We start from the raw sequence: 17783 nt of genomic DNA, 5'->3' as shown, positions 1-17783 counted from the left end.
CTATCCGAATTGCTTTGAAAATCGCTTTCAACATCTGAGGTGCTTTGTAATGAACTTGAGTCTACTGAAGGAGTGGTTGGCGACATGATGTATAAGTTGAGATTTGGTGATAATTTTCTAAATTCTTGGATTTGCACACGATTTCGAGTAGAAGGAACATAAAATTAAAGTCAAGTAAGAAAAAGGAAAGCCAACTAGAATAACTCTTAATGATTTCATATGTATTCTTGCTGCCTTGCTATGAACTAGGTACTATGAACTTAGTTGTGGAGTTTGACGATCGCTTTGACGATCGCTAATCGCAATTGGATGCTGCGCCTCCTTAGCGGAATATTAGATAGTGATGATCTTACATATAAAGAGTTCGCCTAGACGCGCTGTTGCCATTGATAGGAATAGAAGGGGTTTAAACGGATCAAGATCCTTGACGGATCCGGTTCATGAGCCTTGTTTAAAGCCATGCGCTCTCTCAGCCGCTCGATGAAATCAATATCGTACATACCAACAGCCAGCTTCCGTGCCACTTACACGCAGCCAAAGAACCTAACCGCCCCCAAGTAAAAAATCATGCTATGACATACAAAACGCCTTGCTTAGCCGCATTGCAACTGTTAGTGTACTATATATCGCCCTATCTAGGTCTTAGGAGGGAGCTAGTAAGCTTGATATAGTCTATGATTTCATTCTAGAATATAGACTCTCATATGCCGTATCCCGTTATTAACCCCGCTTGCCGTTTGCCACGGGAGAGTTCGTGTTGAAGTGTTGAAGCGTGTAAATTCCCCCCCTATGGACATCTTCTATGTTCAGTTCCGTGAGGGATGCGAGTAAGACAATATAAGCATCGCCTTCCCCTCGTAATTGCAATATATCACCTTTCAGATTCCACCTCATCGTATTTTGTACCTGTAACCTGTGCAATACAATATTCAAGTGTCGCATGACAGCTATTCAGTATTAAGCATGCATGTTGCCCGACCAGACATGCAGGCTGCCTGCCTGCACTGCCATACACCCCCTCCAAATGTCGTGGAATTTGTATGTGATATGTGATATTGAAATCCAGCAGCCGTATTTCTTCAACATGTTATAAATCGAATGTATATGGCATAGCCTTAGGACTAGTACTTAGGGATCCATTACATTATATCTCACTAATATACATAACACTATTCAACCCGGTTTTTGCAGCCCATCCTTGGAACTATGAGTGGCTATAGCGATGATACTAGCAGGACTAGCTCGTCTACAGATGGCGTATTCCTTGATGCTTTCGGTAACCGAGCCGATCGAATCACTCTACGAGTTGGCGAACGTCGATTTACCACCTTTCGCGAAACTCTTATCCAAAGCGAGTATTTCGCAGCGCGTCTCTCTGGGAGGTGGAATGATGCCGACGAAGACGGCTCCTACTTCATCGATTCTGATCCGGTCCTCTTCGAACACATCCTTGGTTATCTTCGAAGCGGGAATTTCCCAGTCTTCTTCGATAGCAACACGCTTACCTTCGACCACGCCAAGTACTTATCCCTGCTAGGCGAGGCCCGATACTTTGGTATTCGGAAACTAATCGAATGGATCGAAAAGAAGAAATATCTAGACGTTGTTGAGATTACAAGATCAGTGATTGTTGATGATGATGTTACTAGTGCATCGATGCATTCTCATATGAGCGGAGTGCCAGGAGATAGCAAAGTCGACCTCTCAACTTCATGGGGCTTTAAAAAGATATATATTTGTCCAATGGGCTTCTCCTTTCATCATGGCAATCCGTCGCGATGTCCATGTGAAATGGCTAAGAGACGAGAAGAAGGCGATAAATTTAAAGATGAATTAGTCCTAAGAGCTGTTGTCACTATCACCACCGCAACATTCAATCCGGACCGCTGTCTTGGCCATGGGCTAGCTCCAAGCAATTGAGTGAGGTCAAGACTGGATTATATCGCACGGAATCATATTGTTAATGCTGTAAACAAGGCTAGCTACGATCAAATTACATGTTGCAAATATTATAATAACACCTGAATATCCATTTCCTTTCCCTTTTACATAGCGATAGAATATATGTGCATGCACTGTACATATAGTTGACGCAAAAGCAGCGCGACCGGTTGGCCCGTGCATGGCGCCCTTGTATTGATCTCATGCTTGATACTTCAGCTTCTAGCCTCATAAAACTTCGAATTCTAAAACTTCCACAGCGTCACTCAAGATATTATCGTTCAACCTCTTAGTCCTGCTGATTGATCTATCACCAAAATCCGCCTATATTCACCCAGCAGTTTATAATGGCCAGATCAGAAGAGGCGGAGGCCTTCTTTCACGTCGTGTACACCGCTGTGCAGCAGATTCCTTACGGAAAGGTCACAACTTACGGACACATTGCGAATCTAATTGGAACTCGTACGATATGCATTTACTAGTAATTCTAGGTATATTAATAGTTTAATAACCGAGTTTGTAGCCGAACGACCACGCCAAGTCGGCATTTGCCTCAAGCATCTTCCACAAGATGCAGACTCACGTTTCAACCATGACAACGTTCCATGGCAGAGGGTTATCAACGCCAAGGGCATGATCTCACCCAGGTATGCTATCTCATTCTCAAAGATGGTACATATGTTGACAGCCATACAGGTCACAACCCTCAGGGGCACGAAATCAGGCAGCTGCTCTACGAACCGAGGGCGTTAATGTTACTACTAGCGCACTGGGCGAACTTATGGTGGACTTCTCCGAATGTGGATGGTTCCCAAACGAATTACCTTCGGAAGCGGACGACGAGGAATGATTTAGCTTTTCGTCTTATTCTTCAACGATGAAGTTAGGATCACGGCAAAATTCGTAGCCAAAGTACTGGTAGCTAGTTGATACTTTATGATAGTGAGGTGTAATACGGCACTGCTCCTTCTCGATCTTTGAGAAGGGTATCTAGATGAGGTGCTAAATTAGCAGAAATTCCCTAACTGAATATAAAAGGCAGGGGTTAAGTTGACAGATATCAGATAGCGGTTGGACATAAGTGATTCCACATTTAATTCAGAACAGGTCTGTGAATTATGTGCTTTCATCATATAAGGAAAATGTTGATAGATTGGATATAAACGTACCATGGTCATAGAATCCTAGATGGGTTCTAAAGGAGACTTGTTGAACTAGTAGACTACGAGTCTCCAAGCTTACGCTTCTTTGAGGCGGGACCGAAGAACGAGTCCATAGTCCTTTGGCGTGAGTCAAATTTAGTGCTACCAATGCCACCTCTCGTCTTTTTCAGACCCTCGAGGTGATCAACATTATTGATAAACTCAATGGTTAGACGCATCGTCGGTCTATGCAGATTCGAATCGCCACTCGGAGCCGCTGAACGGACAGAGGACACGGCATCACTTGGGCGGTCCGGTTCCGACACACTATTGGCTATTTCAAGCCTAGCCTGAAGTACACCAGTGTTGCTCCAAGCCGCGGACTCCGACCAGTTGTCATGGTTTCCATTGCGCGCTGCAGAACCGGCTGGGCCAGGAAAGCGTTTAAGCAATCCTTTCAATAGAACACCGAGGATAATACCATGTGCTACTATAGCAACCGTGATCTTGTCGGACACATGAGTATCAACAATTGGGGTTAAATGGGAATCCAGAAATCGATCGACTCTGATTCTCATGGATTCGGGAGTTTCCGAGTCTGGTTGAATCAGACCATTGGGATTTCTGTAATTTTTGCCCTCAGATGACCCATAGTCCTTCTCTCGTAGCTCAGGGAGCTGTGTGACTTCCAGAGGAATACATGTGTCCGATGCACTACCGCTTGAAGAGTCTCGGGTATCAGCAATAGCTTTAGATATAGCATCGGCTGTCTCATAGGCTCTTTGAAGATTGGAGGTATATATGTACTTGATTGGGGAAGTAGTTTCGCAAGACTTCGCGAGGTGAGCACCCAATCTCTTTATTTGCAAAACACCATGATTTGTTAAGGGCGAATCGCGGGAGCCTGCACTTCGAAAAGGTTAGTTTCCGAAAGCCAGACACACTAGAGCAGGCGTTGCTTACTAGAGGCCAGCTACATTGTCAACAGACTCGCCATGCCTAATCAGCAAGATGCGCATTGCGGCACAACATCTTCTACAGGTTTGCGAGTGAAAAGATTGCTGGATTTATTGTTGAGAAATTGTTGGAGAAAATTTGCGACCTTGAGCTTTTTAAACATAAAGCTAAGGTGGATCAAAGAGTTGTTCCGGAATTACTCCGGGCTAGGTCAGGTCCCTTTCAAAAGTTTTTACCATAGGGAACCCCTGTCAAGATTGTCGCCAGCTGTCTGATACTTGGCCAGCAACTGTCAGTGATTTAAAGATGTATACATTACTATCCCTTAGGTTTACTACTAGATTTTACAGCCAAATATAATTTCAAAATAAACCAAAAACTATTATATTGAAAACATTTCTTTTATATTTATAATTTTCGTTTTTAAAGAATTTTAAATCTTAATTTAAGAACATTATATCCTATTGAACTAGTAGAGTAAAATAAGATACACATGTTAAATAGGTGAGCAGTTGTTGCCAAGCCTGGTCAAAGCTTACCCGGGGGGGGGGAGAGGAGTCTTCCTATGGTAAAAACTTTTGAAAGGGACATCTATACACAGGTACATATTTCTTACATATTCACATTCTCATCACATCTTCAATGATGGATATTATCATATCAAACCTGAGACAAATATGAACTAAATATTTCGAATTCAAGACACATCTTAATGAATGTATTCTACGAGTCCTGTATGCTCGTTCCTATCTAGAGAAAGATTTATACCTCCCGAACAACAGCCATGATCCATCGGGTACATATGAACCCCTCGCGTTTACCGTCTTGTTACCGGTAGAGTCTCAGTTTAGATTGCATTCTCCTTCTGGCGCTGCTCAAACACCTTCAAAGCCTCCTCTGCCGCTTTTACGCCAGATAGAGCCATGGCACTTCGAAAAAGTCAATTTATGTCCCTTCATTCTTTTTAAGGGATGGTAGTTATATTACTTACCCAAAGGTGGGACCCATACGGTTGGCTCCGTCAACCTCGCTGAGCTCCATACCGCCTACAATCAAGCCGGGCACGATTTCTCGGGTACCCTTGACGATGGCGTCTTCAGCAGTGTTCATATCTAGGCCGCGCATGCCGCCGAGCTTCTCGATAGCTTGCATGCTGACTAGTCGCTTGACGCTGAAAGCACCGAACGGTCCATCGTGACCAGTGGTGCTGATGATGACAGGCGCATTGATGGTGCTAGGGTCCATGCAGGATTGGTCGTCATGGTGCATTGAGACCAGGGTCCAGTTAGTGACAACACCAGCAATTCGGATATTGCCAGACTCGTCACGACGGGTGATGAGATCCTCGACAGCGGTGGCATTGAAAAGCTTGACGTTAGGGAAAGCCAAAACTTTCGACAATAGGGTCGACGTGAAGAGGGCAGCGTGCTTGACCACGACGTAAGCTCCCTCATCCTCGAATGGTACACCAATGTCGTTCAAGAACTTATCGGCCGGCTTGCGCATAACCATAGCACTGAAAAGCTGGCCTCCAAGCCAAGCACCACCACCTATACTAGACGTCAGCCTCGTTGGACGATATAGTAATACTGTATACAATAAACGTACCAGGAGAGACGCTAGCCTCAATAATCGCAATCTTCAGGTCAGGGCGAGCCTTGGCAAGGGTATAAGCCGTGCTAAGACCGCATGAGCCGGCACCGACGATGACAATGTCAGATTCGGCGTAAGTGTCAAGGTCCTTGAAGTATCGTCGATACATAGCACGAGCGACCTGTGACTCCCTGATGGGTTCGAAAGAGAATTCCTTCCACTTCCCGTCGAGGGCCTGAACAGCTCCGTTGGTGTGGAGTTTGCCATTGCCAATGGGGATGCCTCCCTTGTGAGGAAGAGTGGTAGGCTCTACGACTTCAACAGCAGATGGTGCCATTTTGATTAATGTTTAGGTAAGTTTTCTAATATGTGTTAGTACTCGCTCACGGGGTTTAAGGGGGAAACATCGAGAGCATGATCCTTTCGCTGGTATTATCCAGATCAAGTTTTCGGCCGTATAATCTCAGAACGAGCTCCACGTTTTACCCCGTCCTCCATGCATCTCCGTACCCTTTACGCGGAAACGATGGTTTCCGGATGGATATGGTTGAATGCACTTACAGACGGGACGCAGAGACCCGAACACCGGCTCATGGCTCATCTCAGATTCTTTACCTAATGATGAGGGGTTTTTGATCAAATGCAGTCATTTTAACTCTTGCTGGATAACCCATCTGAGGTCATGTCCTCTGGCGGGGTAGCCATCTTGACGCGTACCGAGTATCGGTCCTAGTCAAGTTAACAATTAGTACACGTCCTTGTCTAAAGAACAATAGGGATTTAGTTTCTACTACGAGGCGTACGGATGCTAGTGCAGATAATATCTGTATGAGTTGACTAAAGTCAGGTAAGTGTAGAAAGAAAAGAAGAATTCCTCTTAACTAGAAGATTCTACTCAACATCTTTATACTCATCGTGAAGCGGGGTAGCTCTCGGGTAGTGTCGTCATACTAACCGTATGCAACCAAGAGTAGGCTTTAGGTCTAGATATCTGCAGAGATATTAACCTCTCTCCATGCATCCCATCGCCGATTCTTGCCGGTCTACTACTGTGAGACATATTAATGATTGCTACTAGGGTGGGTCGTCGGGAGTTTATGCCGCTTAACGATTGGCACACATATCTCAATAGGGCTGATCGACCATCACTCTGGTGTCGCATTTCTCTAATTGTGATGAAAGGAATGTAGATCATATAGACGTATAAGGATTTACATATCAATGCTATCTACCTATAGATGAAGCTACTGCCGAATGTTACTATTCTGATTGGGCTGATCCCATATCTATCGAAGAGTAGAAGTAGAATGCGAATTTCTTTCATAACCCTCTTAATAAAAATATTATTCCCACAAGCGCCAATCAACCTCCTTCTTTTAGCAAACAACTGTGGACCTCCTCGCTTCCACTCAAGCTTTTCTCTTTTAGGGGGTCGATTTGGTAAAGTTTTGAGCTATATTTCTACTTTCATTAGTAAGAGCCAATGTGCCCCCACGAAAGTTTATATCGGCTCACGAGAACTTAACCTAGTATATTAAAGTATATATGGGACGACCGTTGGATGATACCTACGTGGACGGAACATACGAAGACCGATTAAGGAGTCAACGTACCTATCTGTACCGGAAATATCTACTTTTTCTGTTGAATAGGTAATATTTAGTAAAGGTCTGAGTAAGTTTAGTTTTCGATTTCTTAGAGACATCCACGTTTGTAGTTTATATAAGCAACATATACAAATTCTGCCAAGCAGTACGGGCCGTGTCACGGTTACTATAGTTGTCAGATCCTCTGTACATATAAGCGTAGCCTTGGAGTCTGCTGAAAAGATCTGTAGGTAGAACATCACTATTGATAGACACGATACCTTTAGTTTCAGCCTCATGATAGACAGTATAAGGATGTGAGACAATGCTTTTCCTTTTGGGGTTTTCTATAAGTGAACTTTAAGTGACTTTAGAGATATTTATCAAATAGGTATAAATTTGTAAACAGGTAAAGAGGATAATAATTCGTATATATGATTGTTTAAATACCTCGGTAAATTATTAATATTGTATTTTAAAGAAATAGTTAGGTTCTATATCGTAGAGCTTTTTGGTATGTTCCTTACGATAGGGGTTTTCGCAATTGCCTCTGGCGTCGAAGTGAATCGAGTTAGGCCAGTTAGGGGAAGTTAAAGGTTGACCCAGGGGAAAGGATTACAAGGGTAGTGAGCTCATAGGAGAGCTTGGGCCATATGAAAGCAGTAACGTTAAAGTGCCAGGTAAAATTTAATAAAGTGCCAACCCATCCACTTTTCCACGTGATTTAAGCCACCAAAGCCACAACGCCATAATGAAAATGGCCCGTTCACTTAACCAGTACAGGGTAATTTTTTACCACCTTTTATATATTATTATTAATAACTTTATGAAATCTCATCCAAATATTTTACAAAATATACCATTATTTAAATAAAAAATAATAAAAATTACAATCCAGGTTGCACGTGACTACGACTAGGATTGATCTTAATGCGGCTAAAAATGATTTTTTTTATTTTTTAATAACTTTATATATATAACATTTAAAATTTAATAAAAATTATTTTTACTTAAATGAAAAATTTGTAAGTTTAATAAAAAAATAAATAAAATTTTTATAATTTATTTCGCAAATTTATTTTTATTTTTATATTATATATAAAATATTAAATAATATATTTAATTTTTATTTTAATTTTTTAAAAATTTAATAATGAATTACGTAATTTTTTACTTTAAATAATAAATATTTTTATATATTATTCCTATATTTATTAGTAAAGTTATTTTCATATAACTAAAATCCAATAAATATTTTTTTATTTCATTATTTCATCATGGCGTTGTGGCTTTGTATGGCTTATGTCACGTGGAAAGTGGATGGGTTGGCACTTTATTAAATTTTACCTGGCACTTTAACGTTACTGATATGAAAGTCGCTAGAAGCTGCAGGGCTGCAGGGATCAGCAGTTTCCCCCTCTAGTGGGGGTGGTTTCTTGCCGCTATCACGCCGAAGCTTCCTTATACCCTGATACCTTTTTTTTTTTTTTTTTGTCTAAGCCTCATCTCAAATCCCCAACTTGCCGATAGAACAGCAATCGCATTCACGACGGCACGGCAATTTTGCCTGAAATGCAGTAATCCTATATTTAGGGCGATAGAAGCTCTGGGCAGTAATATTAAGACGACGACTTTTCCTTGAACTTTTTGCGGTTCTCCTCTACCACCAATAGCGAACTCGATAATTACCAATCTCCCAAAGATTATACCATTTCCCTAAATTCAACATGATGCGCGCCAATTTCCTGAAGCTTGCCCAAAGTGGCCGCAGTAACCTTGCCATCGCAGCACGTCGCGCCTCTGTTCTCAATGTCAATCAACGACTCACACCGATGCTCTTGTCTCGTGCCGCGTCCCATCAACCTGTTCCAATGCGCCTCTTCTCTACGTCCTCTCCCGTCGCACATCAGACAGCACCTAAAGTCGATATTACGCCTATTACTCAGGCCGAGTATCATGATTTGGCGGATGAATACCTCGACGCGGTGCTTACCAAGTTCGAGGAGCTTCAGGATGAGTACGGAGAGGTTGACGTTGAATATAGTGTAAGTTATTGTCTAGGTGGCTATCTGTATCTTAGTTTATTATGCTACGAGGAAACAATACTAACTACGTACATCTAGTCTGGCGTTATGACCGTTAAGATCCCTAACGTCGGTACCTATATAATCAATAAGCAGCCTCCTAATAAGCAAATATGGCTGTCGTCGCCTATCTCCGGTCCAAAGCGATACGATTACGTGCGATCTAGCGAGGCACAGAGTGAAAATCAGGATAGTAGCAAGGGAGAATGGGTCTACGCTCGAGATGGCTCGACCCTGAGCGACCTTCTATTAAAAGAGACAGGCGTTGTGGTCGAATTGGGATCCGAATAAATGGTTTAATATATTGACAGCTAGCTAGGCTAACATCTTTCACTTTCGGAGGGTAATTTGAAGACGATATGGTGTTTATTAGAGGGATGATGAGCAATGATTTGACACAGGAGTTCGAGCTAGGATTGTACCATACCACGATTTTGCATCATGCGGCGGAGTTTAGGGCCCATTGTGCTATACCACTCATCACGCACAATATGTGCATCGTATTATAGTTAACGAGAAATAAAGAAAAAAGCCATTGCTAATATACCACACATAATCCATTTCTCATCCCCCCTTTCGCTATGCGTTACCACCGTCTAGTCAAGTAGCTGACTAGTTGCAGCAATAAAGAGGGCATAGTAGCCTCTTAGGGTGCCTGTTGACAACACGGTCCCTTGTGTCGACCGCAAATCCCTTATCCCATTTCTTACTAAATATCCAACCACTCCAGCCCTCGCCGCAGTGAATCCGCAGTCGCTCGTAGAACTCCCACATCTCGGAAGCCGGAGCGGTATCTACGTTGTGGGTTTTGCAGTTGCACAAATAAGTAGCGGAATGAGCTGCCAATTCTATGTGTATGCTTTTGCCAAAAATTTGGCCGCCTCCGTTGCTCCAGTCGATCATGAGCTGGATTGCGTCCTTTATATCACTTGCCCTCATCCTCGAGCGCGTGCAACCCCAGTGGGATACGGGTATGACGTAGCCAGGATCTTCCCCAGAAGCGGAAGCAGGGTCGAATCCGAACGCCCCTAGATGGCTGGTATTTCCCTTGGTGGATATTGTGGACAGGTATATAGTATCATTTTGTGCTTCGTGTGTGTTCTCCATAGGTATCTGGGTGCCAAGGGCGTGAGAAGTGCCGAGAATTGTGGCTAGATGTAAGAAGATAGTTGAGCCCTTCATGGTGACTTATTTGATGTTTATATGTCGCTCAGGAGGTATGTGTGCTATCTGAGCTTGGGTATTGGTGTACTTTCGGTGTTTTGCCAGGTAGCGTATAAAGGGGTCGGAAGGTCGAGACATCTCTGGGGTTATGTGATTATATATATACTCAAATTCCTACTGAGATAAATGTCAAAGCTATTAAGTTGAGACACGCTCGGTCATATAGCACCAAGCTTAAAGGTAATGAAGCTTAGGTAGTTGATCAATGTTTTAAGGTTAGAAGTACGTCTGGTATATCGAGAGGCTACTTTATATAGACGCTCGGCCGATTTACACGATATAGAGTCCTTAGCTTGAGGAAACATTAGACTCAATCAAGGATAGGTTAGGCCGCAACCAAGATAGTCTAATAGAGTATGTATTTTACACTAGATATAATAACCTCGTTGAACTTTAGTTGTTTTATAACCGTCATAAACGAGCAAGTAAATACGCTGCCGAGAAGTAGGGTTGTAATTTTGTCTAGGAGTTAGGAACTAACCTTTAAGATTCCTCAGCTACAGTCGACACTTAACCACACAATCCTAGATCTACCATGTATATTCGACGTGCACTGTTAATAAACATTTAACTGATATAGTAAGCTATCGAGGATGCTATTAATACAGGCAATAATAAGTGTAGGGATATCAAACCTATAGATCACGTAATAATCTTCTACAGGCAACCGTCTAACACAGCTTATTTAGACGCATATAGACGCGACTATAAGGTCGGGTAGTTTCAAAGGCGCAGCAGCCCGAGACCCAATGCGACCCGCATACGATATGCAGCAAACGGATTGGCCACGCGACCCTCGCGTCTTCCTTCGCGTTATCGGTGTTATATTATCTCTTGCTTTGGACAGTTTCGGACCAACTCGGTGTGCAATAAATAGCGAGATTCTTTAGCTAATGTAAGGAGAAAGATAGAGTCGACTGTTTATATGTAGGATCGTTCTCTCCTACAGGGTTATCATAAAGAAGCTTCCTATAACGTCAAGTTTAATAATAGGATATTTAATAGATTCATAATTCAGCATCTTAGTTGACGCCTTTCACTATGGAAAAGAAACATCCAGTCATTTACTTTGGGACATCGACATTTGGCTCGTCCCATGTGCCCGCACTACAGGACGAGGCTAATGTCTCCAAGTTCCTCAATACTTTACAAGATGGTGGCATAACCCAGATTGATACAGCCGCTAGATATCCACCGGATAACCATGGCGCCTCAGAACGAATGCTTGGGCAAGTGAAAGCTTACTCGAAAGGGTTTACGATCAACACCAAGGTGTTATTTGCTGGACAGAACAGCGCTGGAAGTCTCAGCAAAGAAGCGGTACGGAAGAGTGTCGAAAATAGTTTAAAGAGCTTAGGCGTCGCGAAGATCGGGATCCTTTATGCTCATACCGCGGACCCGGCCACCCCCCTAGCGGAACAGGCAGCGGCGTTGAATGAGCAATACCAAAAAGGATTCTGTGAAAAAGTAAGTGAGGCACCAAACCATATTCTTTTTTATTTACTAACTGAATAATCTAGATTGGAATCTCTAACTTCCCACTCGATATGTTAAAGTCTTTCTTGGAAATATGCGAGAAGGAGGGCTATGCCAAGCCATCGGTGTATCAAGGACAATACAACCTGATCTGTCGTGGACCTGAGAAGGAGTTAATACCGTTCCTTCGAAAGCACAATATGACGTTCAATGCTTACTCGCCTCTCGGTGGCGGCTTCCTCACCGGAAAGCTGACGTTAGGGACCGCCGAGGGGACACGTCTGCGAAGCGCTTATGGAGCACACTTTGCCCGCTGGTACGACAGACCCGAGTTTCACGACGCCGTTAGGAAACTTCTAGAGGCGATTGAGCCCCTCGGGATAAAGCCTTCGGAAGCCGCCCTACGGTGGTTGGCTTACCATTCTGTCCTTGGGGAGAAAGATGGGATTATCTTGGGTGCTACTAAGGTGGAGCAGCTAAAGCAGAACATAGAAGACGTCAACAAGGGTCCTTTACCTCGTGAGATCGTAGAAGTTATCGATTCTATTGGGGAAACTATTGATGCATTAGGCGGGGGCGATTTCGAAGTAAGACCTACAGAACTACCGCCAAGGTAAGCTATCTACCGATGAGACCACTACTTGAAGTTATCTCATAGAATTTTAAGATGAACAGAAAATATGTATACTAGTTTAAAATTTATGTTTTACTAAATAAGAGGAATAGCCATATCACGTTAGTTAATTGGTTCTTAAATATTCTTCGCTCTTCACTATTTGCCGCTGGGTGCGATGGCAGAGCCACCCTTTGGTAACACTACTCAGAGAATAGATCGTCAATGGTAATTCTCGTAGCATTTCTGGCATGTATCTTCAGTTTGTCCATTTCCCCCATATAGTTTGCTTCGGTAGGCTCCACTGGAAAGTCCCAGGATTCGTACTCTCGCCACATTCGTTTCGTACGAGGAGATTCTGGATCTCCATACAGTTCACTAGAAGAGAGGTGTTAGAGCTAACAGCGTCTCAGCTTAATGGGGTTGGATTCTTAATTACTCCGTAGCATTGAAGGTCTTGCCCTCTCCTAAAGCAATGATCAAGGCGGGCCGTGCAATGTCGGCGATGATTTGCTTGATAGGTGCATTGGCGATGCCGGTAAATACCACAGTTTCATCATCAAGTTCCGCGAAGCCTCCAGCGCCAAATTGCCCTACTACTTCGAACCCGACTTTCCTCAAGACTTTCTTCGTTTCGTCAACATAATCAGGGTCTTGTGTTAGTATGCGTACCCTGTTCCCTGTGCTGGAACGGATCATAGATGCTATGGACAAGACAGCCCAATATCGCATCATTCTACCCTGTATAGCATTGGTCTCTAGCATCTGCCAAGTTGTGCCATGCTGTTCTCTCCACCATTCAGGCATTTTAAGGCTTATATCGCCAAGACCAAAACAAATGATCTTAGTTATTCTGTGCTCGAATAAGAACTTGTAAATTAACGACTGGAAGGACCTGAATGTCATGCTTCTATTCCAAGTTTGTTTATTCTCCAAGAAAAGATGCATTGGGTCCTCTATGAGCCCTCTGCTGTCTCTCGCTGACCGATTTTCCCAGTCGACAAGATATGAGCAACGATATGTTTCGGGGAAACCCTCGGGTTTGTTTACGAGTCTCCAATACTCCTGGAATTTAACAGTTGGAAACCTACGAGACCATAACTTATCAGCTCTGAGTCTCATGCCAAAGTTGCTATATGATGTCTCACCAAATTGGTCTCTGTACTCCGTACATAGGGTTTTTGATATAAACTATGCTACCATCAACACACCGGATAATAAACTTCTCAATGGCGCGAAAATGTGATAGCTGTTGTTCGATATCTATGAGATCACTTCTCCGCCAGAGCTTAGCCCCTGAAACGTATAAGTCTTCCATGTGCTGGCTACTTGTCATCCATTCTGAGCAATCGTGCTCAAGTAGGGGAGGTATTGGCAGCTCCTCGTCCTCGTGTGCATGTCCCAACATATTGGATTGACTATTGCTTTGGGATGTTTCCATTTCGTGGACCTGATAGGTACCTAGGTAGGTATAAGACGAATAATTGTAGTTTTGAGCAACACTCTAGCTTCATCTCTTAGGGGTTTAATAGCTATACATATATAAGTAATACTCTTTGTGTGATTATGATTGTCTCATCTTTTCATGGACATGATGCATCGCAGATACTCAAGTTATCACATATCTTAAAATCCACGTCAGCATAGGCAGTTGATATATCATAATATCTAGCCATTTATTCACCGATTCATATTGAAAATTGACTGAAACTAATCAATATGCATGCGTTTAAGGTGGTTTCCATATATTTGATCCCGGATATCGTAGGCGAAAAGAGTTCAGGTATTAATTGGGTTTATCAATAGTTATCCCACGTATTACCTTCCTTAAAGGATATAATGAGACAAAATAATAGCTATAGCATGTCATATCACCTACAGGTCTGCCTCATCATCCGCCTTGTAGTTGTATTAAGTATCAGGTATTCCTATCCCTGACACTACCCCCTTTTGTTGCGCATTTGGACAAGTCTGTCTACCACTACCCATCAAGAAAGTGACTCCGGGAGCTATTATTTTCAATCTAGAAGATAGGATTGAGAATCTCAACCCTCATCTCTAGCACTCTTATTCAGGCCTCGTTTCGATACGGGACACGAGCTGAACTCGTTTATTGATCTCCATTCTGTCACGACCCCTATACCAAAACGGCCCCGATCCAACTAGTGTCGTTGACTAGATTTAGGGAGATATATGATGACACCGTAACGGGAGCGGATGATAAGCCAAGACGGAAGAAACAGTAGAAGGGCTTAGGAGAGTTGGGGTTGGTGAAGTGAACTACGACTGGACGAAAGCTGGTTCAGAGGAAGCCATAAGGTTATTATAAAACGGATATAAAATATAAGGCCCTTGCATAATCGCTATAAACTTATCTGACTCGAATCCGACATGCTTAGGTGTGGATCCCTTAACTCTTCTTGTAAGGGTGAGGCTTAATAGGTACCGTTCTCTACTAACTGCGCGGGTACTGCCCGCTTTTACCCGCGCTCTATGTAGTGGCTTTGCAGTATGTGGGGTGTATCATCTTACTGCATACAGCTATAGGTAATATGTAGGTAGCTTTATATTAACGTATATGAGGCTCAGGGTTAGGTGACTCTGGGGCTTTGCTATAATGGTATGTAACGATACGAGTTTAGGGAACCGCAGAGAAGACAATCTTATAAAAAGATGCACTTTGAGATTCCACAATCGCTGATCAGGTATACGTGTAGACAATTCTTACACTGCCTACCAGGTATCATACAGGTCGTTTCTGTCTGTATCTTGGCGAGTTCATTGCCGAACACTAGCTTTGCTATCTCCTAGAAGCACTGTTATAACGGGCCTGCCATTCAACAAGCTGACGTTCCATGGACATTTCTGACTTTTGACTTGGCTCCCCAGTAGCGAAGAACTTCTCTACTATGTCCGTCTCCCTAATAGATACACTGATTCTATATTGTCTATCTGAGACCCGATCGGAAGATGGGCAAGATGAGCTTATAGTGTTAGTGGAAGAATTATAGGGGTTGGCTAGGTATGGATGAGGTATCACCTTGACTTATGTGAGTAGTTGGAAGTACGACTAGACATAGCGATAGGAATATGTGACGATGTACGCGAAGATAGCAGTGGGGCTATTTGTTATTAGATGTGAGATAATAGATACCGAGAAAGATGGGCTGGGTTCAATATAGGTGATGTAGCACAGGTGTGTATTGTGTATTGGTATAGTACCTAATGTACACGCGTGTGCAGAAGCACAACTGGGAGCTCTTAAAGTACGAATGAGCTGTTTTGAAGTAAGCAGACCTCAGTGCTGATGCTATCCGAATGAATGTCGAAATCTATCTTCCACACCGTCGCAAGCGTGAGTTTCGACCCATCTTATATTCATAAACATAATCACAGTCATGATTGAACGCGCGTTAAGTACGGGAGAATAGGGGGGGATAGGGTGGATGTCGCGTTAATAGGGAAAAGTAGAAAAAGCTGTAAGAGTTATAGAAGCTTATCTGTTAAAGGATTCTATGATCGTAATAAGGTAGAGCTCGAATCAAATAAAAATTGGTGGAGCTTCGGTCAATTCTAGCATGCGGGTATTCGGATGCGGAGTGGCAAATGAATGAAACATGGCGGGGGGGGGAAGAGGCGTCCGAAGTTGAAAAATTCGTGTTATAAGCCAACTGTGCTTTATAGCTGTTAACCAATAGAAGCGCGAGTGTAACCGAGTCGAAATATGGAATGGTGTTGGTACGTGTTGCGGTATTGAAACGGAATTTGTTGTTGACTATAGGTAACCGGCGTAGATTTGCGATACCTTCCACCCTTTAAGACGAAACTAACATGTATATAGCCGCCCGAAACTTAAGAATAAAATATACTTATTAATAAGTACCTAAGGCAATGTAAACTCCAGGCATATCATGTCGGCAAACCAACATCGATTTCTGGGGCTATAGACAATAGAGGTATTACAAGCACACAGCAAGTTGTAGACAGTGTGATGATAGCTACAAAAATGACAATGAAGAATACCATACCACTAAGGACCCTTGTCTTCGCCGAACCAAGATAGGCAGGTTGCCAAGCAAGGCTGTGGAGAGGAACAGAAGCTTGTTTTCTTCTTTCTTTTTCGACATCGAGTAGTGCCAGTTGGCATCTATGTATTATGCGCTTGTGGGATTCCATCATGAATAGCGGAGCGCGAACCTTAATAACGCCATGGATTTTGTCTCGTGTAAGCTCAAGTCGGCCTTGTCAGATTTGCGAACTTTGGGTGTCAATAAATAGGGTGGGCCATGGTCTGTAACGGGTCTGTATGTAATGCATATGGTTCTTTAAAGACACTCCGTTGTGACTGTGATAAAGGGTGATTGATTAGTCGAGGACAGCCTGGTCGAGGATGGATGAGAGAAAAAGTTGCATTTTCTTTACTACCATGTTGCCTTGACCCTGGATTAGGAGCGCGGCCCATGTAATTCATATATGTACATAACAGCGGATTACATGTGATGGAGGGGATAAAATCTGGGAGGAAAGAAGTTTGGCTTTATTGCCCTTTCTACACTTCTGCCTTAGGTAACCGTAACCCCCCATCCCCCCCCATCAGCGCTAAGCACCGTTGTGAAGCACAGCCCCAATAGTCATATAGCAGCGGGTGTTAGTAACGGGTGTTCCCTTGATTCTTCAGTAACAGCCACAATTCATACCCAGTAATCATAGCCACATTGGAAGCTGCGACCGTTCAGCGGCCCGCTGCGGTGAGTTCTTTTACTCCCTCCCCCTCTTACACCTGACTTTTGAGTAAGACACTTACAAGCGAGACTAATACATCACAAGATATCGTAACAGGGTATCAATTGATTAATGATTTAGGTAAATAATATTATGAGTTACTGCTTTATATCAATCATTCTTACTATTATGATAAATATTAACTCTTCCTAAATAGGGTCTTTCATTTTTTTTTTTTTTTTTTTTTTTTCAAAACTAATATCTTCATAATTATTAACTAGAGGTAAACCAAGCCTCACTCTCCGTCACGATAGGTTACGGTAAAGTGGTAGAAAAAAAAGAACATACAGGGGTACTTCTAGTGCTAACAGAACTTCTCGATCTTTTCGATTCGGGAATCGCCCAGCCTACATAAACCCTTGCTCCCCTGTGCCTCTCCCTCCCG

At 43.0% G+C, this 17783-nt stretch overlaps 6 protein-coding genes across 6 annotated transcripts; 3 read left to right on the top strand and 3 right to left on the bottom strand.

Annotated features, from left to right (window-relative positions):
- Nucleotides 1–2288: 2288 nt before the first annotated feature.
- GL218_00317 (Alkyltransferase-like protein 1) lies at nt 2289–2791 on the top strand (the record flags this gene model as incomplete). The annotated part of the gene is made up of 3 exons (XM_033576731.1): nt 2289–2403; nt 2465–2588; nt 2638–2791. The coding sequence occupies 3 exons, from the start codon at nt 2289–2291 to the stop codon at nt 2789–2791; spliced, it is 393 nt and encodes a 130-aa protein (XP_033441433.1).
- A 372-nt stretch (nt 2792–3163) lies between these two features.
- On the bottom strand, nt 3164–4102 carry GL218_00316 (uncharacterized protein; the record flags this gene model as incomplete). Its single annotated transcript, XM_033576730.1, has 2 exons — nt 3164–3992; nt 4047–4102. 2 exons carry the CDS (start codon nt 4100–4102, stop codon nt 3164–3166), a joined length of 885 nt encoding a protein of 294 aa, XP_033441432.1.
- A 785-nt stretch (nt 4103–4887) lies between these two features.
- GL218_00315 (Thiamine thiazole synthase) lies at nt 4888–5970 on the bottom strand (the record flags this gene model as incomplete). Its single annotated transcript, XM_033576729.1, has 3 exons — nt 4888–4969; nt 5032–5590; nt 5649–5970. The coding sequence occupies 3 exons, from the start codon at nt 5968–5970 to the stop codon at nt 4888–4890; spliced, it is 963 nt and encodes a 320-aa protein (XP_033441431.1).
- A 2976-nt stretch (nt 5971–8946) lies between these two features.
- Nucleotides 8947–9594, top strand: GL218_00314 (Frataxin like protein, mitochondrial; the record flags this gene model as incomplete). Its single annotated transcript, XM_033576728.1, has 2 exons — nt 8947–9264; nt 9343–9594. The coding sequence occupies 2 exons, from the start codon at nt 8947–8949 to the stop codon at nt 9592–9594; spliced, it is 570 nt and encodes a 189-aa protein (XP_033441430.1).
- A 1974-nt stretch (nt 9595–11568) lies between these two features.
- Nucleotides 11569–12620, top strand: GL218_00313 (Aflatoxin B1 aldehyde reductase member 3; the record flags this gene model as incomplete). Its single annotated transcript, XM_033576727.1, has 2 exons — nt 11569–11994; nt 12048–12620. 2 exons carry the CDS (start codon nt 11569–11571, stop codon nt 12618–12620), a joined length of 999 nt encoding a protein of 332 aa, XP_033441429.1.
- Nucleotides 12621–12819: 199 nt separating this feature from the next.
- GL218_00312 (uncharacterized protein) lies at nt 12820–13315 on the bottom strand (the record flags this gene model as incomplete). Its single annotated transcript, XM_033576726.1, has 2 exons — nt 12820–12994; nt 13056–13315. The coding sequence occupies 2 exons, from the start codon at nt 13313–13315 to the stop codon at nt 12820–12822; spliced, it is 435 nt and encodes a 144-aa protein (XP_033441428.1).
- Between the last annotated feature and the right edge of the window lie 4468 nt (nt 13316–17783).

Source organism: Daldinia childiae (assembly GCF_008694065.1).
Source record: "Daldinia childiae strain JS-1345 chromosome Unknown Scaffold1, whole genome shotgun sequence".
In the NCBI taxonomy this organism is placed as follows: Eukaryota; Fungi; Ascomycota; class Sordariomycetes; order Xylariales; family Hypoxylaceae; genus Daldinia; species Daldinia childiae.
This window is presented reverse-complemented; position numbering and strand designations above follow the sequence as displayed.